General features: G+C 33.9%; 1 protein-coding gene and 1 long non-coding RNA gene across 2 annotated transcripts; both read left to right on the forward strand.

Annotated features, from left to right (window-relative positions):
• Positions 1–105: 105 nt before the first annotated feature.
• Positions 106–25869, forward strand: LOC129810341 (uncharacterized). The gene is made up of 3 exons (XR_008752725.1): positions 106–260; positions 323–422; positions 25611–25869. It is a non-coding gene; the product is annotated as an uncharacterized LOC129810341 (long non-coding RNA).
• Positions 15285–16089, forward strand: LOC129810340 (endocuticle structural glycoprotein SgAbd-5-like). Its single transcript, XM_055860751.1, has 3 exons — positions 15285–15506; positions 15575–15723; positions 15783–16089. The coding sequence occupies exons 1-3, from the start codon at positions 15367–15369 to the stop codon at positions 15878–15880; spliced, it is 387 nt and encodes a 128-aa protein (XP_055716726.1). The 5' UTR covers positions 15285–15366; the 3' UTR covers positions 15881–16089.
• Positions 25870–27535: the final 1666 nt, after the last annotated feature.

A 27535-nucleotide genomic window follows, 5' to 3' on the forward strand; every position in this document is an offset into this window, starting at 1 on the left:
AATGTTGTTGAGGAGATATCAACATTCTTGTGATCCTGTGATAAAGTTGCAGGATTTAATAGCCAAGACACAACAATTCAGCACTGTGGATTTTGTCTAGGGGATATTGCTGAATTGGTATACGTCGCAGATTAGCACGGACAACATCCATCCGGGAAAGATGAATTGGGTGGAGGGAGTGAAGAAGTCGCGAGCAAAGGAATCCCCGAGCGTCTGCCACGAATCGAGGTCAACGGCGAGACGAAAAGAAATATCTATAGGTAGGATTTTTCTTAATTAATTACACAGAATTCACTTTCATTTGCTGTTTCACTTTCTTCAGCTCTGGAGTTCGGCGTTGGTTGCGTGAAATCAGTCTCATGCGACTAACTGAAGAATTGGATCATCAGTAGGAGAATTGACCATGCTTCAGAATGATACAGGTGAGTGAGAAATTGTTTTCCAGGTTATACGATGGAGTATTTTCAGTGGGAATTTGTTGGTGATAGAGGGTGAGAAGTTGGAGAAAAAAGACACGGAAAAAGGAAGGAGTTATCGAATGGGCCCCTCGGGTGGCCAATACTCAGAGAGTAATAGAAAAGTACCTTTTTGGTTGTGGAGGGTTGAAAAGGCGGTAGGGTTTTCTTGCTGACAACTATGAATAAATTGCATTTTTCCCTTTTTAACTGCGGTTGCTGTGAAAAATATACACAGCTTCTGTAACTGACCTCAAAAGGCAAATTACTTTCTGTAATAGTAATGGATGGGATTAACTCTCAATTATCATTCTATGTAGTTGATGCATTTAACTGCATGGTTTACTGAGGCGCCGGATATTTTTATTTCTCAAATAAGTTGTTGGTTGATGTTGTTCTAATAACAAATTTAATACTAAACCTACCAAGACCCGGTCAAATTGACTGGTTTAAAATTAACACATATTTAAACGGTACAAAGTCGCTATCAAACTTTATGAATTTCTTAAAATACGCATGTAATATACAATAGGTGTCAAAAGTTTGTTGCCTCATGTATGTTCGGGAAACCAGGTGCAAAAAACGATAGAAAAAATTACTTTTTAAATTTTTTATTTTCGCAAATTAGTTGCCTGTAACCCTTAGATCTTATTTATGTATTTCGAAAAAAATATTTCATTTTATTTCATATAAAAAATTATTGTTTTGCAAAAGTTGTTCATTTTTCATTCGTCAAAAGTTTGTTGCCTCATTTGAAAAGTTACTCAAAAGGGTCAAAAAATGCAACTAACTTAAAATAAACTAGCTATATTTTGAGTTTATGTCATTTGAGAGGCCAATAGTGGGTTTGGACATTTATAAAGTTGTATATGATAAATACATGTGTTTAAAAGTGATAATAAATAACAAGAAATAATCTGTTTTTTGATAATTCATAAATTAGGTTAAACTGGCATGTTAGACGGAGATAAAAGGTGGGAAATCGTCCAGAGATACTGTCGGAATGAATCTGCGTCGATAATTGCCAAATTTTATAGAAAATCACTAAAGGTTATACATAAAATATTCAAATATTATATTAATGAGGTACGAGTACGTCTGAAAAACGCTACTGGAAGACCTAGGGTATCGACTCAGAGGGTTGATAACAGCGTTGTTAGTGTCTCTGATAGTGACCCAATAATGTCTGTTTCATAAATTGAAAGACAGTTGGTTACTGAAGGAACACAGGTACCTACTGTTACAAAAACAAGCTCATATTGAAAGAAAATGGAAAGCTTTGTGTCAAATTTGAGTTATCTGATAATAAGGGGTCAAAAGTTATAACACAATTAATTTCACTTTTTCCTAAAAATGGCGATAAGTGGTTACTCCACCCTAATAGATTTATTTTCCTCAAATATGAGACGATCAGAGCGAAAGTGGACTGTTTTAATAGGGAAATGCATACAAAGGAGACCCTCTTGCTCCTTTTTTTTCTATTTTCCCTTATCTCTTCTTTACCCTTCATAAATGGGTTATGAAGGATAAGGGTACAGTTCTGACGATTTCCTTAATTTTTGGATATAATTTGAAGGCAGTGAACATTTCGTCCAAATTCACAAAAAATAAGAATTAAAGTTTCCTAGATGTAAAAGGTTAAAATATTCGAAATTACGCACGTATTAACCTATTTTTGATTTCGGAATGGTTTTTTGAAAATTTACAAAAATTGTTTAAACGGTAGTAAACTAGTATAGAGTCAAAAACCAAGCGAATAGGTAATTCACGTTAATTAATTTTTCCCTTTTGTAGTTTGTATTAATCTGCAAACATTTACGACAACAATGAAATAAAAAGCTGTATCATGACAAGTATTCAATTTAAAAATATATTACACAAAAATTAAATTTTCCATCAATTTAAGAAAAAACACGTTCAGTAGGTGTACGAGTTCTTCAAAATCGAAGAAAAGTAAACAATTTATTGAAAAATTTTACAAAATGTAAAATTGAATTGTTCCTAAGGAACTTTTGAATTTTGATTTATACTTTGCAATTTATTTATTTAGCAAAATTTTCCAAGTCATAAAGTTTGCATTTTCAGAATCTCAGTAAAAAAAAAAATCATTTAAAATTTGTCATTTTTTCTGTTCCTCTTTAAATTTGGTGTCTACTAAAAAAATTGTATAGTCAAATAAATTCCAGAACATTCTAGGAATTTCAGGTGAACTTGAGTTTGAACGAATTTTATTTTAACATTAAGATCTTGGTATTACAATTAATTTTCTTTATTAAAATTTTAAAAGGTGTGGCAAAGCGTCTGAGATTTTGCGAGCTAGTTGAATTCCCGAGAAGGAGCTTTGCGTTATATATTTTTTTGGAAATTTTTTGGATGTATTAATATTCATATCTTTAAAAAAATCCAAATTTGACCAAATTGGTTGTAAAGTGTGCCCTCTAAGGTGGTTAACCTTTGACCTTGAATAATTTTAGATGGTGATTTAACCGGTTACGGTTAAAGTTATCTAGGGACGAAATATTAACCTGGCTTAACTACAAAACATATCCAAAAATTATTGAAGAAGCTTGGGCCAATTTTGAGAAAAGTTACCTAATTCTTTATGTATTTTTGGAGGATAGCAAACGAGTAAAGGGGTGGGGGAGAAAAGAAAGAGATTAATTTCGGGACAATGTTATTTTAGGAAGGATCATCGTAGACCGGAAGTCGATATCTCTTACCGTTTGAATATTATATGGGTCAGAAGGCTGAAAAAATGCTAAAAACAGTATTTTTAAAATTGAGGTATTACTTTTATGCCTTAGACACACTTACGACTTAAGCCGAGAGACTACTTAGTGGAAAATTATGGAAATGTGGTTTAATCATTATTTCGAATATAATTACGCTAAGCTGTATCTCGGCTAATCCTCAGGTCTGTTAAGGCCCTTAACTTTCTCAATTCATTACTGTTTCGGACTGATGCAGTCGAGTTTAAAATTTCAAAACCTTTCAAATAAATTCGGATTTGATCAAAACGGTTGAAAACCAGGTGTTTATGGAAGTGTTTATGGTCGAAATGTTCAGCTGGATCACCTCCAAAACATGTCCAGAAATGAACAAAATCGCCTAAGTTAATTTTGATTTTTGGAAAGGATGGAAGGGATGGGAGGTAATTTGGGTAAGTTACTTCGCTAGGGAATGTTGACTCGTGAGACGGGATCACCAAAGACCAGAAGTCAATATCTCTTATCGTTTAGAAGCCAGGATGGTGAGAAGGTGGAAAAAATGGATTGCGAAAACTGCTATTTCCTAGAGTTCGAGCAGTTAAAAAATCGTAGTTTTACTCTTTTCTTTTGACGTTGGAACTAAATATTTTGGTAAAGTTTTTAAATCTCAATAAAAAGTTGTAAATCTTCAACGGGGTAGTATGAATCCTTGATCTCAATTTTGCGTCCAAGACCGACCCTAGAAACTTGAACAGGATCTATAGAAAGCGATTTTAAATGTAAGGGCAAATCATTTAGAAAAAAAGTCACATCATAATCATTTCAATGTAAAATCCTTAGGGGAATGTAGGCATGGTTCGAACAGAGTGAACCTTCAAATGATGCGAATTTTCTCTTTGTTTGCAGAAAGCTGACTTACAATTTATCATCTCGTTTCATGATCTTAATAATTATCTATTTTATGGCTAAGAAATGACGAACTAGCTCTTTGCAAACAAAGAGAAAATTTCTGTTGTTTGAAGGTTCACTCTGTGTGATTCATGCCAACATTCCTCTAACTTTAAGGGCGTTATCACACTTGCACATTAAAATTTTAATGTGATTCACATTAATTGTCGCTTGTGAGCGTCCAAATATGTTATTTGTGTCTTTGAGTCACTTAATATTTGGAGTTTTTCTATTTATTAATAGAGAAGTGGACTTGCCCTGGAAAAATAAGTATAAATTTACCTAAAGCATAAATATTTCTCACATTAAAAAATTAAAGAGAAAATCGCATTAATTTTTCGCAATAATGCTATAAATCAATTTATATCAAATTTTGCGGGCCAAGTCTACCTTTTTATCAACAAATAGATCAAATTTTGAATATAAAATGATTCAAACACATAAATTACACATTTGGACTTTCACCAGCGACAATTAATGTGAATCATATTAAAATTTTAATGTGCAAGTGTGATAACACAGTAAAAATGTGAGAAATTTTTCTGCATTTTAAGTTTAAAGAAGCTTTATGTCCATTTAGCTATGGTTAACATGAGAATCTTAGTCACTGCCAAGGTTTATGTGTTAATCACCACTGTTTTCTGGTCGCTCTTCGCCGCACATATGTTTATATTTTATACGATATCCTCCGGTTTGGTCCATGTGGAATTTATTCCAATACAATTTCAACGTCGTGTGCCTCCCACTTTCGATTCGTTCGGTCCTTCGTTCTCACTGTGCAAGAAATTGCAAAATTGAGGGAAAAGAAGAGAAATTAAATCCCAGTGGATTTCACTTTTTTTTTCCTTCCGTATTTCTTTAGGATGGGATGCTTAGGGACAAGATGAGGTTGGAAAAAAAAACAGCAGAGTCCACCTCAACTGTCTATCTGCCACGTCGAATGCGTGTGCGTGTGCAGGAAAATGCTGGAAGATGGAGATTCAGGGAGTTGAGAAAAAAACTAAACCTTAGGTGTGGTTGATCACCCTCTGAGTTGAAATATTTTTGTTTGGATAAGAGGTGGCGGGGTGTGAGGAGACGGGGTCAAAGTGAATCAGCATTTGTTGTTCCGGAACGAAGCCGGAGGGGCTACTAAAAACCAATCCCTATCGACCGTCCACTTTGGCAAGAGCGAGAGGAGAATGTGGGACGATGTTTTAGAGAGGTAGGAAGATATATGTACAATATTGTGTGCGACACACGTCCCAGGTAACCTCTTGGTATGTTTTGTCAAAGTGTGGGCATGGACGAAAGGAGGAGATCCATGACGAGTTTCTCAGTCGTCCTTTCTGTTGCTTCTACAATCTTCCCCATGGTTTGAAATGTTACCCTCTTCCCCCACTGATGTGTACTATGGCAACCGTAATAAAAAGAAATAAAAACCATAACGACCCCATTCCGTCGATCCTTCGACTCTTTTCTCTCTCATTCTTACCAACGTCCTAACAATGGGATTTTCTTAGCCAGAGCTTTGGTAGGATGGGGAGTGAGGGTGGATAAAAACTTTGGAGACAACACACGTAGGTGCTCCATCGTCCATCGCTATGAAATAAAGGAAAACCCTAGTGGAGGTGGTTGTCCTTATACAGTCTCCTTCGAATGCATTATAGAAATTTCTTCTCCGTTTTCATATTGGAGTTCATCGCTTAAAGCATTTATTTCTAAATGGGGTCGGTTTTACCAATATAGCAAGTTTAACATATCCGTTCTTCGTTGCTTGGGAAGAAAGTAATAAAACGAGTACTATAATTTAGCAAATGTTCCGATGTATGTTTTTCAAGAAAAAAAAGGAATTCTAATTTTGTCCTTTTAAAAGTAAAAGAAAACAAACGGAAGTAGAGAGTGTTTGGTATTTGTTGTAGAATTTTTAATATAGCGTGAATAAAATTGATTTCGCTAACGGAATAGACTATCCCACAGCAAAAACGAAAAAAAAACAGTGGAGGCTAATATTTTTCAGTAATTTAATTATAATCTTTAATAACTTAATTACAATCAGTTTTGTAAAATTCTTCATAATTACTTTGTTGAAAAAAAAAAAACAATATAGTGAAGAAATGTTTAACGGACAAAATTAATATTAATATTTTTCAAGTTTTAGTGATTTTTATTTAATTTAAAAGGCCTTATTTTTTATCCTAAAAAATATTGAAATATAACAAAAATTTCAAATTTAATTAAAAAAAATGTTTTCTGTATTTTAACAATTTGCGGTGAAATTATTATACTTCCGGGATATTTGTGTTTTGAATTTTAAGTAAAACTTTACATAATAAGGATCAAGTCTTAGACTTCTAATTGTTAAAATATTGGTTGATTTTTCGATTTTCCCATCATTACAATTTATCCCAAATTTGCGTGAAGTAACACAAAATTGGGGGATTTTACTAAACTTCGGTTTTGGTCATCATTTTTCTGTTCAGTTCGAAAATTATGGCGAAAACTGTTTTGTTTATTCTTAATTTCTAATCTATTTCAAATACGTTTTATTTAAGGACACGTAGAAAAAAACAATTTATTACTCACATTTCTAGGCAAAAATGGGTGGGAAAGCGTCCTAGGCTTTGCAAAATGTTCGAACTAGTGATTTAGTTGGTATAGGTATACCTCAAAAGCATTTTCGCATCCTTTACTTTTTACCGGTTCTCAACCGATTTGAACTGATTCGTGAATCAAGCAAAACATTCCTTAAAATAGTTTTAAGGGTATTAGGACTGATTTTCGGGCAAAAATTACTTATCGGTTCATGACCGGTTCAATACCGGTTCACAACCAAGTTGAACCGATGTATAAATCACTCAAAATATTGCTCAAAATACACCTTAGGAGTAATATAATTTAATTTCGGATAAAAATTAGTTATCGGTTGTGAATCAGTTCAGAACCGATTGAAACCGGATCAGTTTTATTGGCAATTCCAGGATCTTTCTAACGAGCCCAAAAGTGATACTATTCGAATGAGAAATGTGTTGTCTAGAGCCCTTTTAATTTTTGACATTGAGAAACCGTTATTAGGAATAATTCAATGGGATTTTTGTATTAAGATAAAATGTTTGCCTGGGTAATCTATCCAAAAATGAAAAAAATAGTATGACCCGTTTTCGAGCTATAAAAAAAAGGTTTTGGAGAGGAAGGGGAGTGGTGAGGCGAAAATGAAGTGCATAATAACGATCCCAAGTTGCTATCTCTCACCGTTTGAGCTCTCGGCGTGGTAACGGCCACTTTACTTATAGTAGTCTCAATGATGGAACCAAGAGCGTTATAAGCAAATAAAAAGATTTTTGGTTCTATAATGCCTTACTTAAGGAATTCTACAAGACTATATTAAGAAAAAATTGCTTCTTGGGTTGTCAGGGGCTTCGCTCCAAATGACACCCGGATTGAAATTAATACACATCAAACCGTTTGAAGTCCAACGTTTTTTTTTTTGATAAACAGACGGACAAACAGTGTAACATAAAAAAAACTCGAAACTTATACAGTGCCCGCTTGGTAATTCGGGTGATTGGGAGACCAAATGACAGATGTCCGCTTCGTAATCCGGATGGATTTTTTGAATTTATTCAACGTCTCGAAAATATAATACGAGATTTTTTTTTGTAGAATTAGAATAAAACTTTTAAAGAAGATTAAAAAGACATAATTAGAGAATTTTACGCTATTATACTTCATTTATTAAACAAAAACATCACAGGATAGTTCATTTTTATTGGTGAACAGACATGCATACATAACCTCAAAAGTATTTTAAATGTAACCGTCGAGAACTTGTCCGTATTACGCCGATCCGGATTAGAAAGCGGGCACGGTACTTTTAACATCAAATAGCGGAAGGTTTTGCAGGATCGTACTAAAAAAAGGTGTCCAAGATTTAAGATGTTTTACTGGATGCCACACAAACCGGATCAATTATATCACTATGTCAAAAAAAACTCTTACTTGTTGGATTCATAATTCCGCCTCTCAAAATTCCTGGATATCCTCCGATTTTCCTCTACAGGAAAATGAAATTGTAGTGGCACTTTTTACGAAGTTGCCCTGGATTGCTCAGCTGCGTACCACTTTTGCCCAGCTACGTAGGCTTCATTTTCCCCGGACACATTACACTATTTTATTTTGAACAGAATGCGAAAATAATTTTCGTTATATACCTCATAATCTAAAATCTAAATTAACAATTTTAAAAATATTAAGTCGAGTAATTTTTATTATTAGGGGGAGGTGTGGCTAATTTGAACTGTGGGGCTACATTATTATACGATTTTTTCGCATATTTCTAAAGGAAACTGAATTTTAACATAATGTAATTCATTTACATTAAATAATTGTAAGGACTAGCTTCATTTAGAAATAGGCGAAAAAGTCGTATAACAATCTAGCCCCACAGCTCAATGTAGCCCCACCTCCCCCTATATCATTCTTTTAAATTCCTTATTACCTCTATTCTTACCCTGATTTCTTTTAATTTTTCTGAGTGTATTTTCCTGACTTTAGGGGTGAACTTTGCGTGTGTATTGAAGGTTATTTCCGTTTGATGTTCAACCCTCTTCCCGCCTCTTTTTTCATAAGTTGGAGTGGGGGAAGGTGTAGCCTAGTTCTCATAATAAAATTACCTTTTTGTAAGTTATTTACTCTCGATCACAAAAAGGATCAACAAGAGACTTCGGTACTTCTTTGTGCACTCAACAATCATATCTTAAAGAGGCAAAGTGTCTTCAATATGCCCTTCCAGTATAGCCTCACAATCAGTGATCGTGCGCGTGTGCTCTTTTCATTTAATTAATTCTTTGATGAACATTATAATGATGAATATTTGGAGGCGTCATTTAACGTGGACAAAACATATTATAATAGATAGAGTCATAGAGAAGATGATTAAAGACACCGGTTTTTTTCAACACCTTACATAATTTTTACCTTTTAATAGTATTTCGATTTTTCTTCTTCATTTCTCTTGTGATTTATCCCGAGGCTGTGCTGTGTTTTTTTTCAGTCTGTCTGTGTCTCTTCTGAATATTTTTGGGCATATGAGGATTTTTTTAAGTGATCTGTTCACAAGAAATTCACTTGAAAAATTAATCTGCATAGTTCAAAAAATTTGTAATTTCTTTTTTAAATCATGTGCACACTTGTGGTGAGAGAGAAATGATGAAAATGTTTTTTTTTTATGAATTACAGTACAGCAGAGAAATACAGAGACTCATTTAAAATCACCTTGAATAGGAAATATTTATTTCTCATGAATTTTTATCATATAATGTCAAACATTCCTCTGGATATCGTAAATTTTTACAATTTCACTAAAAAATGTGGAATTTCTTCGTGTTTCAAGATCATGTTATGTCATTATTTGACCTCTTCTCGAAAAATTTCTTATAGTAAATATTTTGAATATATGATCTTGATGCTGAAATTGAGATGTTAGGGAATTTTTGTTAGTAACTGTCGATTGTTGAATAACAATGCGTGGTAATGTTAAGAGTGTTGCAGCGTTTAAGTGAAGATGGTACACAGCAAAATGTCTCGGATTGTATTGTCTTCCCACAAGGGATCAAATGGTTGGAAAGAATTGACGAACTAATCAAATACTTGAATTAGGGTCAAAATTTTCACATTTCACACGTTCATTTCTGGTATTAGCAATTGACCTTTCTGTTAGCTTTTTTGTGATCATATCCCACATTTTCTGAGCTCACTTTTTGCATCAATGCTCTATGTTTAGCTAAAGCATTCGGTAGCTCTACTAAAGGCAGCACTAAACATTTTTTGTCGTTCCGATACAATCAATTTTATTTTAGACACAGGTGAAGATGAAAAGTTTATCGCGTTTTTCTTCAAGGTACCTCTGCAATTCATCTTCAATTAACGATGAAATTGCATCTTCTTTTGGTGTGAAAATTAGAAGAAATATTTGGCAATTTCAAAATGTAGCAAGTGTATTTTTGTGCAATCCATCAATGGATGAGCCAAAATGAAAGTGAAGATGTTGGAATGCAAGAAAAAATCTGTAGTTACAAGTTGGTCAGGTGAAAAATATTTCATTGTTAATTCTTACATGACATTCGATGGATTAATGCTTTTTTTTCTAAAGACATTTTGATCAATGATAGAGAATGTTTTAAAATATGTGTGTCTTTTTTTTCTCAAATATATTCACTAAATACGGGACTTAATGTCGAAAAGTGGAGGAGAAAGAAGAATCATCTGGGAAGGTCATCAAATCAATCAATTCAACCAGTTGCACAAAATTAATCAATTAATTAAATAAATAGTATTGTCGGTATTCATAAAGATAAAAATATGCGTATCTGTGGGATTTATTTTTAATGTGTCAGATTTTTCGAAATGGAGTTTTGCAAAATTCATACCATAACTTGGGAAAATCTGCAAGAAATAAGAATAAATCTGTGTCTAGTGGTTTTTTTTGTATAAAAATACGGAATCATCGCATCATCCTTATTCACTTCCTCCACAGATGTATTTTCACAATTGTAAACAATTTTCTAACACCCATTATCTCGTATGGATTATCATTGTAACCAAAATTGAGCTAATCGGCTAATTGCAAATCGAGGGGAAAAACAATGATGTTTTTCCTCTTTTTGTCCGTGTGTCGTCTATTTTGAATTAAAGAAAATTATAATAATTATTTTTTTCTTTGGGCTCCCGATGAGAGGAGAAACAAGAAGTTAAAGATTAAGATGAAAAAAAGTGACGTCGAGATAAAAGTCGAGGACTTTTTTTTATTGCTTCTCTATCTCATTTTTTTATTGTTTCTTTTTTTACTCATTCCAACAATTTTCCATATGATGAGGTTGTCTTGGGTCAAGTATCAGTTTCATAACTTTGCTAAAATGCAAACCCATATCTTAGTCGAAATTTAGGATTCTTATTCAATTTTTTTTTCTTGAGGATTTTAATAAGATGTTGATGAAACTATTATTTTTATGGATAATATTATAGAGAAATTCGAGTGTGATTTTTGCTTAAAGTGTAAGTAAGAGATTAAAATAATATTCGGCTAACATTTACATAAAACTACAATCAATTTTGCAGAGTGAATTGTTCATTGAGATCTCTTCAAATTTCAAGATTTCATGCTTATACGAGAAATCCAATACTAAAAGATGTAACAGATTAAGATTTTTGGTATGAAAATGAAGAATAAATTGAAATGATCCCCGATGAGCTTTTACAAGGTGTGATTCTCAATAGTAAAACACGGAAAATTTATTTATTTTCAGCTACCAACTTACCTGAATGTTATCATTTCACGAAATTTACCCTTGTGAGGGTATTGCATTTAACATTAGGAAGTTGAATACTTGATGAAGTTTTTGCATTTTCTTGTGGCTACTCTCAAAATTATAATTGCAGTTGCAAGGTTCTTCGATGTTCCAAACTGCTTTTATTTCGTGTTAAATGCTCGCTCATTAAATTGTTGAGTCTTTTCCTTGGGATGTCAAGTAATCGCTATAAAACTATAATTCAATATCCTGAGTCAGTTTTGCACCAATACATTCTAAAATAGTCTTCAGACTAAAGGTTTAGCCTGTTCTCAGAAGTCTCAAATTTTTAAACAACAAAGAATATAGATTAAAATGTCCTGAATGTCGTACAATTCTAATTAAAAATTTTCCCAAAGACTTCTACTGTTAAGAAATTAGTCAAGGGGCAAACAACTGACCAAAATTTCATGTCGTGAAATCAATATTCACAAAATATTCACAATTTTATATGGGAAGAAGAAAATATTCGAATATTTCCCTAAATATTCGCAATATTCAGGAAATATTCGCGATATTCGCAATATTCAGGAATGTTTGCAATACTCAGGAATTATTCGCGATATTCGCAACATTGAGAAAATATTCGCAATATTTACGATATTTATGAAATATTCGTAATATTCACGAAAAAATGCCATTATTCGCGATATTCACGTTGGTAGATGTTTAGATTCGCGAGTTGTTTCCCCCAACGGGCAAACAACTGACCAAAATTTCATGTCGTAAAATCAATATTCACAAAATATTCACAATTTTATATGGGAAGAAGAAAATATTCGAATATTTCCCTAAATATTCGCAATATTTAGGAAATATTCGCGATATTCGCAATATTCAGGAATGTTCGCAATACTCAGGAATTATTCGCATTGAGAAAATTGAGAACATTGAGAAAATATTCGCAATATTTAAGATATGTATGAAATACTCGTAATATTCACGAATAAATGCCATTATTCGCGATATTCACGTTGGTAGATGTTTAGACTCGCGAGTTGTTTCCCCCAACGGGCAAACAACTGACCAAAATTTCATGTCGTAAAATCAATATTCACAAGATATTCACAAATTATCACAATTTTATATGAGAAGAAGAAAATATTCGAATATTTTCCTAAATATTCGCAATATTCAGGAAATATTCGCGATATTCGCAATATTCAGGAATTATTCGCAATATTCACGATATTTATGAAATATTCGAAATATTCACGAGAAAATGACAATATTCGCGATATTTACGTTGGAAGGTGTTCTAGACTCGCGAGTTGTTTTCCCCTTGAAAGTAGTACAGTTAACCCATATTGATAAACATTAAGTCTGAAGATCGTATAACATTTTTTGTTCTAAAAAGGGGTGTCACTGAATTAGAGAACTAATCTAATTGTTCAAAAGAGATGACATTTTGTGGGTAGCTGTGGCACGATTTTTAATATGATATTTTACTGTTCGAACTGCACAGAGAGAGCGGCGGGAGCAGTATATAATCCCTCGATTTTGAGTTATGTAATATATTTGATTTTTCATCCCCTAAAGAGTCATATTTTGTGAGGATTTTGGAAATACAGTGGCGGCCAAAATAATAGAATAAGTTTCGCAAAAACCACTATTTTACCTTTAGCATTTTTGTTTATTCTAATTCGTTGAAATAATTTTGATATAGAAATGTTCAAATAAGTACCTTGTAAAATAATTATTGTTTTGGCCGCTAAAGATCTCTATTTTTCACAGAATACATCAATAGTGAAATTTGATTTGAACAACACGATAGGACCACTTTATTTAAATTAAAGAATGTGGTCTATAAACCGAATAAGTTTAAATAAAGCCATATTTAAAAACCATAAATGATAGTTTTCTAACTTTTTTGGCCGAACTGAATTTCACTATTGACGTATTCTGTGTAATACAGAGACCTCTAGTTGCCGAAAGGACCCTTACTCTACAAATCTAATAATTTGAAGATTTCTACTTCAACATTATATCAACAAATTGGGAAAAAATATAAAAGTCAAAAAAATATAAACTTTGCAAAATTATTCTATTATTTTGGCCGCCACTGTATATATGCAACATTCCCAACCTTTCTGATATCTTTAAGTTGGATCCAATGTGGTTTTTAGATGGGAGGTTTAACCTCATTTAAGGATGTACACGATTTCTTAATATAACCAACAGGAGCATTGATTTACGCAGTCTAAATAATTGGTTTTCACTAAACCATTCAAAATCTAAATTTACAAAAAATACTCACATATATTGAAATTATATAGAAGTTAAGCCTCATATTTAGCTAAACCTCAAGTCTGCAGCAGCCCTTATAACACTGCAACTTTCAAGGTAACCATAGAACGTTAATTTCCATACTTTTAGCCTATTCTTAGCTTGCCCTTTGCGAAACTCTCAACACAAAATATTCAATATGGAAAATCTTAACAAATGGAAAGAATTTTTGAGTGTTGAGGTGAACGAATGCGTGTGTCTGAAGAGATTGAAAGTGAGAGTGCTAACTTTTTCTGCGCGTGAATGATGATCAATTGAGTTTAAGAGTCTTATCTGTTTTTGACCATTTCAGAGAACAACTCTCTAAGGCACTTAACACAATTTAGAGATGATCTTAAAGATTTTTTTCAAAGAATGAGGAAGAAATTGTAGTAACATTTTTTTGTTGTTGAGTGCTTTTAAAAAATCTGTTACCATGTCTTGAGATTCTCAATGAAGTTCTGAAATATTCCGTCCAAATCTCTACATGATTTAGTTTTTGTACCCTGTTGAAATTTATCGCAAATTCCTCTTACTTTTAGAATTATTATTTTTTTTTTAAATTATGTTTGTGAGGGACATATGTTATGTGACCTTCCCATGTCTTCTAGCATATCAAATTTACAGAAGATGTATGTTCGATGTATATATCAATAGACAGGAGGATTGTTAAGAAGAAAAATATAGTGTCGTGAGATATGCAGGTTAATTTTTTAAGGTCATTCTGATGTCATCCTCTATCAGGTGACCTCTTCATTTTTCACTATACTGCATCAAATTTGTTTACCTTAATCATAGCGCGACATTTGGAAATAATCTTTGACACTGTTGTTAAAAATTACCAACTTCTTTTCAACATGCAATAATTAAAATCTCACGTTCTTACCATTTTTGTTTAATTAGGTGTTTATTGTTTATTTTTTCTACTCATGCATGGCTGTTTTTCATTAATTATTATATAATATTTCAAGAAAAGATGCAAAAAAAAATATGTGACATTTAATATAAGATCTCTTCAGAAAATTAACTGGACTGAAGAATAGCAAAGTGGCTAACAGTTTGAGGGCAAACAAAAAAGTCACTTTCCTATTAGAAATGTACATAATAATTGTTGATTGCGTTGATGGAATCTCTTTTGGACTCCACTGTTTTTCTCTAGCATGCCCCATAAATGGTGTCATCGTTCAAATCTTTTGAATAGCAGAAATTTGGTTAATAATATTTCATAATATATTTATTATATATTTTTTTTGGCCTCCGGTGTCTTCTTCACTGTATGCTGCGAAGACAATTTCTTCAACATAATACAGTGTTGTTGGTTTTTCGTTGACGGTTGATACAAAAGTTGCTTCAAAGTGCGTTTGTTGGGGCGAAGTAAGAAAAAATTTACCTCCCGAAAAATTGTCTAATATCTTTTGCTGTCCCACTCTTGCAAATTTTTGGCTGCTCTCAGACTAAGTTTCTGGCGGGGACGTTTTTGCTGAGCCGATCTTGCTTTTTTCCTACAACTTGGAGGTGACGATGATGGGGTTTAATGAATTTGTTTTGGCCCACTATATAAGCTTGGTGAGATGATTAGATTTGCATCAGTTGTGATTTCTTAAGTGAATCAGTGAGTTCTGTGGAAGACATTTGTAGTTGAAAAAAAAATAAGAAGTCTCAAAGATGAAGACCATTGTGATTGTTCTGTCTTGCATTGTTGCGTGTTGTTTGGCCGCTCCTCAGGGTCCACGGGATAATGAAGTGCAACTGGTACGATATGTGAATAATCAAGATCAGGATCAGGAAGGAGGATACCAATTTACGTAATATCAATTGTTTGATTTTTTAATGGACGTTCTCTGTACTGATGATAATTCTGTGACTATCACAGGTATGAGTTGAGTGATGGACAGATCCGTTCTGAATCTGGTGCCCTAAAGGATGTTGGCGAATCACCTGTGATTGTTGTTCAGGGAGCTTATACCTTTGTGGGACCTGATGGACTAATCTACTGGGTGAACTACACAGCCGATGAGAATGGTTGGTCTTTCAGTGTAGGATGAACCTAGTCAATGGGTTTAACAATTTTATCATTATAGGTTTCCATCCTGTGGTCGGAACTGGACCCGAGGGTGGTATCAAGCCAGGACAGGATCAAGGAATTGACCCTAATGCCCTGAAATCTCTCGTTGGATAAGCACTTACTTCCATCCCATTATCCTCAAAAGACATCCAATCCGTCCAATACAGAGAAGACTCTAAATTAACCAGTATTTAACTGTCTTCAGTTGTTATCCCTTTGAGATGGTGATGTTCTCAAAGGGATGTCAAGGTATCACTTGTTGAAATGCAATTTTTCCCCTTGCTGACCACTTTTTTTTACCCAAAATAAAAAAAACTCCAAGTGAATTGTTTAATTGTGTTTATTTGCTTCCCTCTTGTTGACCATCTCTTTGATAGTTACTGAGAGGTCGAAAGGTTGACCTAGTTATGATCTTGTGAATAATTGAATCTGCAGCATCCCCTCTGGCTGGATATGCTGACCCTTGAAAATTGTGTGGTCATTTAGTGTCGTAATCTACTTTTCACCTTTGAGATTCAGTTTCACAGCATCCTCTTTGACCCTTGTCCATTTAAACAGGGTTGTTTTCCCTTTCAGATGCCCTGTATCTCGTGTGCCATATAAACAGGTTCTCTTTATGAGGAAGAAGAGGCACTTTGATGTGCAAATGACCCACAAACTAAAAGATTTTTTTCTCATATAATACGATGCCCAAAAATTGAGAGACCAAGAAAGAGATGGATGAGTAAAAAATGTCAATGACTTGTGGTTCCCCAATGATTTATTAATGATTCAACGCTTCAGGTGTTGGACCATCCACGACGATTGCCTAATACCTTGATGGACATACCATACGCAAGTTAATGCTCATTGTGTCTCATCTTTAATCGAGATAGAGATGATTTCTCTGATTATCTGGAACTATCAGAAAGCACCTTGTTGCTAAAATTGAGATACTAATCGTGGTAAAAGAATCTTGCATAATCAATTGTGGGCGAAATAATCCTATAAAAGGTCTATAAAACACTTCAAATTAATCAATCAGGATTCACCAATTTTTCATCAGTTTTTTTTTCTAAATTAACATAATGGGTGTTGTGAAATACGCGAAATAATTTATTGCGGAATTTTCGGTCAATTTTATGAAATAATTTTCTCACCAACAATTAATTTAAGAATAATCACTCAAAATGACCATAAATCTCATGAAGTTTGTTTTTTTTGTTCTTGTGATTCTTTTTTGTGCCTTTTGGGGCTTTCTTATTTTTTCCCTCCTGGTACGCAAAAATAGTAATTTGTATTTCATGATTGTTATTTTGTTTTACAGTTCCAACAAAGTAACGAAATTTGGAATTAAAACTTAATTAATTCATCACAAAGTGAGATTGCTTCTTTTTATTTTCAATGAAAAATCTCTCACAGTGACTGTCAGTGGTTTTTTCTTTCAATGTCACTGAATGGAGAATTAATATATAGTCCATGGGAAATCTTATGTAAGAGGCGCTTTTTGCAGATTCTCTCCTTAAGCCTTTTCTTCTTGGGTATAGGGTATTACAGGGAAGAAAGGAAAATGGGGTTTATTGATGAAATTGCAATCTCACGTTGGATGCAATGTTGCACCCGAAAGAGGAAATCTGTCACCCTAATCGATATTCTGGTGAATAATATAAAATTCGATGAACATCTGTTCTTCCGATCAGTTGCACGTTAATTTATGCAGGGAAGCCTCTTCCTCACCTTATTATGCAAGCCAACAATGAAAGGATTAAATTTGATGTTGGTAACCGACATAGAGGAAATAAATTCAATCCTTTCTCCTGGTGGCTTCATGTCTCATCTGAAAAAGGGATGCATCATGCTACTTATTTTGAACCTCATCCACAAATTTTAAATTCTCTCTTCCAGCTTGCCAATGGGTTTTGTGTCTTCTTGGGTTGTAAATGAAAGGTGGAGAGTTTTGTTTTACGATACGGACGCTTTCAAAAGTTTTTCGATTTTCTTTCTATTTTTTTTAACGATTGTTTTATCTCGAAATGGTTACTGTTTCTCAAACTTTGTGTAATACCAAATGCGGAGTATTATTCGCAAAACTCTCGAATTCTTATTATCAATATTATCTTTGGAAAAGGTCTAGTAATCGGTTGAGAAATAATTTCTTAATATATTTTGATTTTTAACTCCAGAGTGTTAAATTGGGAAATAGAAATCCTATCTAAACTCTTAAGCCAGTATCAAATTTCATAACCGTAGTGTGATTTTAAAGATTTTTATCAATATTAAAATTTTATAATTAATTAATTGATTGATGGCACTTAATTGATTAAGTAGTAGAGCGTGCGTTGTATAATGCAAATGTCCCAGGTTCAAATTCCTTTTAAAGAACCGGATAATTAATTAATTTATTTCTCAAATAAATAGAGATCGCCGGTCTTACAATATTTGATAAAAGAATAAAGAAAAAGAAAAAAAGCATTATTAAAATTAAGGTAAGTGGATATAAGGCAAATGCAATAATGAGAAAAAATAAAAGTAAATGATTAAGTCTGAGACTGGAAGTAGCCTACTATTCCGTCAACGGATGGTCTGGCATTCGGGGGAATAGAATTATATAAAACTATCGCCTTGACAAAAAGCGTACGAGACATCTGATTCGAGCTAGCCCTATGAACTCTATGAACCATGAGTCCGCGGACCCTGGCAGAGACTCCGTGAATCAAGAGTGAGGATAAGTGTTGTGGCCTCCCAGAGATTATCAAACGGAAAAGGAATGACACCCCGCTCTCAGATGGAGAAGTGATGGCAGATCACAATCCACTAGGATGTTACGATTCTCGAATATGTGATCACGGTGGCCGAAGTCACAAACGTACCTGACATAGCCATGGACGGTCACGAATAGCCTCCGCAGCGTCTCATAATCCATTGAGAAGTTAAGCCCCATAGGTTATAATGGGTATAAGCAACGCCTTAACCAAGAGTAGTCGAGTATTTTTTGCGAAAGCTCACGATACCTACGAAGCCTTCGTAGAGTACAATAAACTCTTTTATTAATACGAGAAATGTGGTCTGACCAGGAAAAGGACGAATTGAAGATGACACCGAGATTGCGTGCTTTCTCAACAAACGGAATGGATTCCTCGTAAATTGTGAGAGGTGTAATCGAACCACACAACGGTCTTTTAGATATTATAAGGGCCTGTGACTTTTTAGAGTTTAAATGAAGGCGATTGTGAATCGCCCAAGACTCAATGCGAGCTAAAACCATGTTTATGTGGTTAAAGGTCTCTGTTGGATTACGTCAGAAAACACTTGAAGATCATCTGCATATAAGGTAAAGTGCCCTCGCTCGACCGGTTGATTTATTTATTCAATTTATTTATATTTGCTGTAATACTTTTGCGTATGATCTAACATTAATAGGTCAATTGTTTCATGAATAATACGAATCAGTGACAAATTCATAGAAATTGACGAGATTGACCATCAAACATTCAAAAATTGGTCCACCGGTCGAATCGAGGAACCCGATCAAGTTAGGGTATTTTACCTTAGGTAGTAACAGCAACCGAGTAAGAACGACGGAATGTGATGAACAAGGTTAAGAGAAGTGGACCCAATAGCGACCCTGAGTCACTCCACAAAGCAAACTAAAAGGCTCAGACAGGCGGCTACCCCCTCTGACTCACTGAATGCATCCATCGAGGTAGGACCTAATCAGGGACACGGCGGAAGAAGAGAAATTGAATTTATCGCACAGTTTGAAGCAGAGAAGGTCATGAGGGATGCTCTCGAAAGCTTTGGAAAAATCTAGAAGAAGTAGCACGACAAATTTACGATTATCCAGAGATTGGGCAATATCACGTTGGACATGAAGTAGCGCAGAACTAGTATTGTGCCCAGCGAGAAATCCTGACTAAAATTCAGTAAGAAGACGTGCAGAATCTAAATAAGTAGTGATCTGCTCAAGAAGTAAAGAAAAGTAAAGCTTCAAATACTTTAAAAAAGACAGGTAATAGATTTATTTGTCTATAGTCCGTTCTCGACTTATGCTGTACGTGTGTCCAGTCAGCACATTACAGATAGTAATAAACATTTTTGAAATAATTGTTTCTGGAAGACTTAGAGGTTTGCTTAAGGGAAGCGTATCAGCGATCATTGGTGTTCTTCATACGGGTCCCGGTCAAAATCCCGAAAGCCAAAATTCCGAAAGTCAAAATTCCGTTAGCAAAAATTCCGAAACTTAAAATCCCGAATGGGCCAAAATCCCGAAAACCGAAATCCCGAATTCTTAAAAGTGTCATAGCTACTCCCACGATTACACCCGGGCTTGCTGGAGGCAAAGGGATTTTTTTGGCTTGGGAAATTATTGTACACATTATCCTCCATATAATTTCATCCCTTTTAGGATTTTGATCATTCAGGATTTTGGCTTTTGGGATTTTGGCTTTTGGGATTTTGGCTTTTGGGATTTTGGTTTTCGAGATTTTAGCTTTCGGGATTTTGGATGCCTCCGCTTAAAACAGCTAGGTTGTCTCCCGTATTGTAACCCCAAAAAAAAATATTTTTTTTAATTATTCGTTACTTTTTACCAATTACCAAGAACGAATTGCGTTATTTCATATACCACATACTTTTTTTTTAATTTTTGTAACTAATAATATTCCAAATGAACCGAAATAGTTAAATGGATCAGTAATACCAATTGACAAATACGAAAATATAAGATTGTTTTAGGGTATTGTGGTTTTGGGGCTTATATTTTTAACAAATATTGCAATTTCTTTTAACTTGTTGGTTGTTGGTTCGTGGTACATCTCCCTTATCAATACTGGTAAAAATAAAAGGATCAATTTGATCCTTTTGCAAAGGATGGATCAAATTTCAAACTTTGAACGCACCAGAACATGTTAATTTAATCCATCCTTTGCAAAAGGATCAAATTTGGATCAATTTGATCCTTTTATTTTTAGCAGTTAATCTTTACATACAAAGAATGCTTGTATTATTTCTAAGTGTAGCACAATATCTAATTATTATATAGGTATTTTGTGAAAATTATTACCATTATTTATATTAAAAACCTTCGTATCTTTATACAAAGATCTCAATAAAATTGTAGATCGTACTTTAAGAACCACTGTAGGGCTTCCAGAACTCTTCGGTGGTGTATTTCAAAGTTTATTTTGCCAAAAAATTCTATAATCGCAAATCCCTTCTTTTCTTCGATGGGTCGAAGCGCCAATAGAATGGAAAGGTAATTTCACATTCTACTTACAATGTGAGGAAGAGTGGGTTAGTTGAAGTGTAAGATACATCCAGTTTTCAGTAGCGTGAAATTTCTCGCCAAGTAAGACATACAACAGAAAGGCTTTTGGTGTGAGACTATTGGGAGAGCCAGAAAGGTGGATTTGATAGGAGTCTGATGATGGTGGATCGAATGAGAGGACGACGCAAAATAGCAAAAATAAAATTCTCACTTTTACAACTTTGAATCTCATATATGGCGAGGATGAAGCCAAAGGATTGGGCTATGGGGTGAAATCCTTGCGGACAATGAGATCGTAATTCACACGCTCTGGGCTCGTAACAGGAACGACTTGAGTCAAGAAGGTGTGAAAAAAATAAGAAAATTCAATACTCTGGGAATATTTGTTGGATAGGTGAAAATGCATTTTCAATGGGTGAATTTTACTATTGGCAATTTTCTTTGTCTTGTCGTGGATTCACCTTATTGGCTGGTATGAGAATTCAATCTGAGAAATACGGACAAGATTTCAATGACTTATAAATTTTCACCTAAAAGAAATCTTTCCATTTTCTCGGGGTTATACGAAAAAAGTACTGTACAGAACTCTCAAGATGAGATAAATTTATCACGGTAATTCAATTGCTCAATTGTTTTCTGGGGAAAATAAGTATAAAAATTAGCAATGACATTCTTTTCTTGATAATGTAGCAATTACATTATCAGAAAATTTCATATCACAAGCGAATGTTGAAAAATTCTGAAAATCATCCCCTTACATTTATGTCAAATAGCATTTTACGTATACAATGGTTCAGAAATTTTTTAAAAAGCATGATTTTGATTGTTTTGCACAACAAATAAAATGTCAACATGTCACAGATGAAGAGTGAAAGACAAATATTTTCTGAGTGCAATTAAATTCAAAAGAGGAATAATGTCTCTGAATTACCCTTTACTTCTTACATTGCACTGCTAAGTCCCACTAGTAATGACGGTGAGTTTTTTATGCGAAATGTGACGCAATAGTGCACAATAAAGTCCTTGGACAAGAAAGAATGATTCAAAAGAGACATTTATCAAACGCCAAAATTCAATGAGTGATTTTTAGGATGAAAAAGGCATTGTTCGTGAATTTTGAGCAAAAGTAAAAAGGATCCAAAGTTTATTTTAGTGAGGAGGACGAGAAAATAGAGAGAAATTCATAGAATTGGTAAAACACATCTGTTGCTCAAAATATTCTTTCCCATGATTTTTCCAGCGAGACACAAATTTTAAGTGGATGTGCATTTTTAAAAAATATTATTTGCTATCAGACAAGATGAAATTGAAAGGATGTTTTTGGTACGAGTTTTGCTGGAGACAGAGAGAGGACCTAATATTAAATTTCTCAACTATTTTTCCATTTTCTCTCACCACACTCCACAAGAAAAAGATCATTGAATGGAAAATTCGCAATTCAATTGTGATGTGTGTGTTTTCTTGGCCTTTTCCAGAAGGATATGGGATTTCATGAAGAGAATGGGCAGGAAAAAGAAAAAAACATGAAGAAAAAGAAAATGTCGAGACAGGGGATGGAAAGAAAATAAGCCAAATGAGGAAAATATGGAAGAAAATAGATGGAGAATTCTATTCACGATGGTATGGATAAACAACACATGATTTCTCATTCGAGAGATTTTCTTTTGCTTTTAGGGTATGGCTTGAGAATAATGTAGATTAGCTGACATTTAAATAGGGGACCAAGGGATGTTCAGACTGAGGGTGCAGACTGGACGAAAAACTTCCTTAATGTGATTGTCCCTCTTTGCATAACTGACAGTTTTCTGGTTTGAAGTCTTTATACGGACTATTTTAACTAGTTTTTTATTTTAGATATATTATATTAATGCAAATATTTTCAGAAAAGTTATTAACAGCTAATTATCAATATGTTGTATTAACTGACTGTAAAAACATATTTATTGTTTTTCACTTTCTGTGTTATACTTGAAAATATTTTTTTTATTGTTTTAAATTACGAAATAATAAGTTGAAATTAACGTGGGTCCATTAAACTGGCTACACGCTTTTTGGCCGTTAATAAATTAGAGACCAAACGGTGAGAGATAGCGACTTGGAGTTCTCAGGCACCTGTTTCATAAGTTGTTTCTGAAATCATTAAATTGGCTTTAATCGCTTTAATTCTCCTCATATTTCTCTCCTCCCCTACAAAAAGATGATTTCTATATCACTAAAAAGTGTTGCACAATTTTTTATTAGTGCAATAGAATACGAATACATATTCACTGTCCAGATTCAAAATCTGTAAAACGGTACTAAGCGGTACTCTCTGTGTGTATCAAAACGCACTCCGAGCACTGTGATATAGAGCAGTTTCAGCTGCCTTGGGGGTTAATATAGAACTGGAAAATGAAGAGTGCATAATGGGTCTAAATAAGTGGCTTGGATTCAGTGGTTACGAAAGGAATATTACCGACCCATAGATAAATCTTAATTTTAATATTAAACCTTATATTTTTAATATTTTTTAGTTATCAATTTCAGTTTTCAGTTACTTACAAATCTTTGTAGTAACAAACTTCCTTTTCAATTTATTTGTTCATAGGGAAAGAGCTCATAATTTTGGACAGTTTCTAAATTTGGACACTTTAAGGGTAAAATTGGACACTAAAAATAAATTGATTAAAATTATGGAATTTATTACAATATTTGATGAATAATGAATTCTATCTTAATATTTGTTCTTTTTGGAAGATTTCAACACTAAATACGTTAAATTTTGAATATGATTTGAGTTAAAATTGCTTTGTGGAAATTACAGTGTGAGCAATTGCTTACGAGAAATATGACAGAATTTCGTGTTTACTTCAGTCTTATTTAGCTGTGATGAAGTACTAATAATTTTTCTTAGCTTTTTTGAGTGATATTATTAAATATTCATTTACATTTGAGCTGCAGTGAGATTTGTCTTGTGAATTACGTTTTTCGTGTGAAATATGGACAATTTTCTCAGACATTTACCAGTGAGGTGATACTCCTTATTTTGGACAGGTATTTTTCTCTCGAAATTTCGTAAAGTTTTAACTTTTGTGATGACTAGATTGTATAAATGCCTGGAGAAATAAAAGAGCTTCATCTTTACGAACGATATGTAGTGAGAAACACTACATATCGTAACTTGGGGTACCGAAGTAAACTCTCTTTAATGAATTATATGGAAAGTTTCCGGGCTTCTTCACTGACGAGGAAAATCCGAAAAAGTAAAAATAACATTCCGGAAATGTTTATTTTAATTGATCTGAAATCGGTGTAAATATTATGCTTTTTAGGTATATTAGTTACCCTTTTTCATGTTAATTTTACCCTTAAAAAGGTGAAAAATTATCATTAAAAAATGTTGATATATTTTTACACCTAAAAATGATAACCCTCTAACGGGTAAAACCGCCTCCAGGCGGTCTTCACAAAAATCACATTTACAGCGACAATAAAGGTTTTATTTATTTAAAAGTGCTATAGTATCCTCGGTAATAGTCTTATAAACATCTCTTGAAAATTTGAACTCATTTTGACTATTCGTTTTGTTGCTATTCCCAGTTTTGTGTGACAGATCAGAGAAAAAGCAACAAAAAATATTTGTGCAAAAAAACTCATTTTCAATTTCCATAAAAATACCGATTTAAAGTTATCTGACTAAAATAAATTTATTTTTTACTGAAAGATATGTCATTCTACTTTGTATATTTTATTTAAAAAATTTGAAGTAACTAAAAATGTGAATTTTAGAAGCAAAAAGAGTTTCAAAAAAATTTTATATTTTCTCACCTAGCGCCTAAACTAAAAGAGATAATGAAGAATGGATGGTTTTTTCGACTTTATTGGATCATAATTATCCTAGAAGACATTGTTTTAGAACTTTTTTTCGCATATTAAAGAAAACACCGTTAGAGGGTTAAAGTTATGAGGAAAAAAAGTTAATCGCACCCCCGTTTTTTTCTCAGTGTTGTGACATTCTACGGTTCCCTTACATAAAGACGAAGAGGACTCGGTAAGATAGGTTCTTGAAATAGAGAACAATGGGCATGCTATTGAGATGGATTAGTTGTCCAAATATATAGCCAAGGTGTCCAAATTTACAATCAAAGTGATGAAGAAACGAAGATATATCACTGTTTTTTTTTTTTGAAAAGTTAATTGTCTTATTTTCTATTCTAAAAGTTGAGTTTAAACTAGCTTATTAAGTCATAATATCCAGTACAATTTCAAAAGCAATACCGGATAATTCTTTTGGACACTGAAAATTCTGTTTTACAAAAATAATTTGATGTGAAAAAGTTTTGTTTTCGTAAGTTTAAAAAGTTTATATGAAAATTTTGGGGTGAATTTGTACGTTTGAGCACTCTGCAAAGTGCCTTTCGCCATTTTTTTATTGTTTATTTTGTAAATATAAATAAATTTAAATTGGTTGCAATATGTGCATAACAATGTATATTGTCCAAGCGAACATTTCTCCTTATTAAAGTTTATTGAACCATGAACTCCTTTTATTCCCCCAACGTCAGTAAAAACTAATGGGGAGAAGATTCTGAGATCCATATATATTCTCCTTTTTTTTAGGAATACCTAACCAACACATATGAGGAAAGTTTCCTTTCCGAGAACAACTAAGAAAACATATTCGACGAATCAGCATAAATGGCATTTGGGTTAACCCCAAAAAGAAGAATTCTCTCTCACTCTGACAAACTTTCTTTTGGGGAGCCATTGAGACCGGGATACTTCGTCCTTTCTCACTCGGTCAAGGGAGTTCAGCGTCCATTTGGGTAAGTACCCGAAAGCCCCTGGGGGTAGGGAATGTGTAGTGTGGGTTTTTGGGTGTTTGGCTGGGAAAATGTATTTCGCCCATCCAGTGGTGGTACGTGCAAGAGTGAGGAAAGTTTTGCACATACAGACACACCATGTGGACGAAGGCTCATTTGCATAAAACCGTCTTCAAACCACCCACTGATATATGGGTTCCGATATAAACTGGACATATAAATAACAAGGGTAGTTTATTCAGTTGGCATACCAAGTAACTTCTCACACACTTCTGCATCATTCGCCCCCCAGAAAACATAAATTTACTGACACTTGCTGTGGAAGAGAAAGATGTGCGTGGAGAGAAGAATTCACCATCATCTGTATGGGTCTTCCTTGCTATTTTCCCTACTGCACCAAGAGTTTGTTTTGAGCCATATTTAGAGAGGAGAGTCTGGGAGGATTCTCGGGTAAATGCTCTTGCCTCTTAAGGGGGTGGATGAGACGGTGAATAATGACCAGAAATTACACTAAAGGTGACTATGCGTCCCTTTTCATCTTCCACCCACATTGGGGTTTTCTGCCATCAGAGTGTATTTTCGCAAGATAATTTATCGATGCTCTTTCATCAATTGTGCAATTGATGGAAGAGGATTCCGTGTCAGGTGGGTCAAAGGGAAAATAATTCAATTTAATTTCTACTAGAGTGTATTGAATTTCTTTAGTACACTTCTATTAGGATAGATTGTGGACATAATGTCATATGATCTCTATATAGATTTATTTAAACAAAGAATGTTGATAATCCACTAAGACTCACGGAAAGTTTTCTTTTATCTGAGACTATTCATAAAGACAATTTTTCTCTAATAAGTTAGATGTTCTAAGTTTTTCAAAGAAATTTACTTTAAAATTGATATGTTAAAATATTGACCGGCGCTTTCCAAAATTCCGAAAAGACGAAATCTCGAACGGGTCGTAATCTCGAAAGCCAAAATTCCAAATGGATCGAAATCCTGAATGTGCCAAATTTCGTAATGGACGAAAATTCCAAAATTCCGAAAAGCCAAAACCTATAACACTCAAGAATTCGGAAATTTTGGCTTTCGGGTTTTGGGTGTTCGGGATTTCGGTTTCCGGGATTATGGCCCATTCGGTATTTCGACACATTCGGGATTTTGGATTTCGGGATATTGGTCTTTTTGAAGTTTTGACGTTCGGGATATTGGATTTCGGGATTTTGGGTATCTGAAAATGGTAAATCCTGAATGTGTCAAATTTCCGAATGGACCAAAATCCCAAAAACCCAAAATCCCGAAAAGGCAAAACCTATAACACTTAAAAATTCTGGACTTTGGCTTTCGGGATTTTGGGTGTTCGGGATTTCGGTTTCCGGGATTTTGGCCCATTCGGTATTTCGACACATTCGGGATTTTGGATTTCGGGATATTGGTCTTTTCGAAGTTTTGACGTTTGGGTTATTGGCTTTTGGGATTTTGGGTATCTAAAAATGGTAAATCCTGAAGGTGCCAAATTTGTGAACGGACCAAAATCCCAAAAACCCAAAATCCCGAAAAGCCAAAACATAACACTCAAGAATTCGGAATTTTTGGCTTTCGAATTTTGGGTGTTCGGGATTTCGGTTTCCGGGATTTTGGCCCATTCGGCATTTCGACACATTCGGAATTTTGGATTTCGGGATATTGGTCTTTTCGAAGTTTTGATGTTCGGGTTATTGGCTT

Source organism: Phlebotomus papatasi, chromosome 1 (assembly GCF_024763615.1).
Source record: "Phlebotomus papatasi isolate M1 chromosome 1, Ppap_2.1, whole genome shotgun sequence".
NCBI lineage: Eukaryota > Metazoa > Arthropoda > Insecta > Diptera > Psychodidae > Phlebotomus > Phlebotomus papatasi.

What these genes read in the sequence shown, in the direction of transcription:
- LOC129810340 (XM_055860751.1), top strand. Translation starts at nt 15,367, where the DNA reads ATGAAGACCATTGTGATTGTTCTGTCTTGCATTGTTGCGTGTTGTTTG. An exon ending in GAAGGAGGATACCAATTTAC is followed by an intron (nt 15,507 to 15,574) that starts GTAATATCAATT and finishes TGACTATCACAG; the next exon opens with GTATGAGTTGAGTGATGGAC. An exon ending in CTACACAGCCGATGAGAATG is followed by an intron (nt 15,724 to 15,782) that starts GTTGGTCTTTCA and finishes TTATCATTATAG; the next exon opens with GTTTCCATCCTGTGGTCGGA.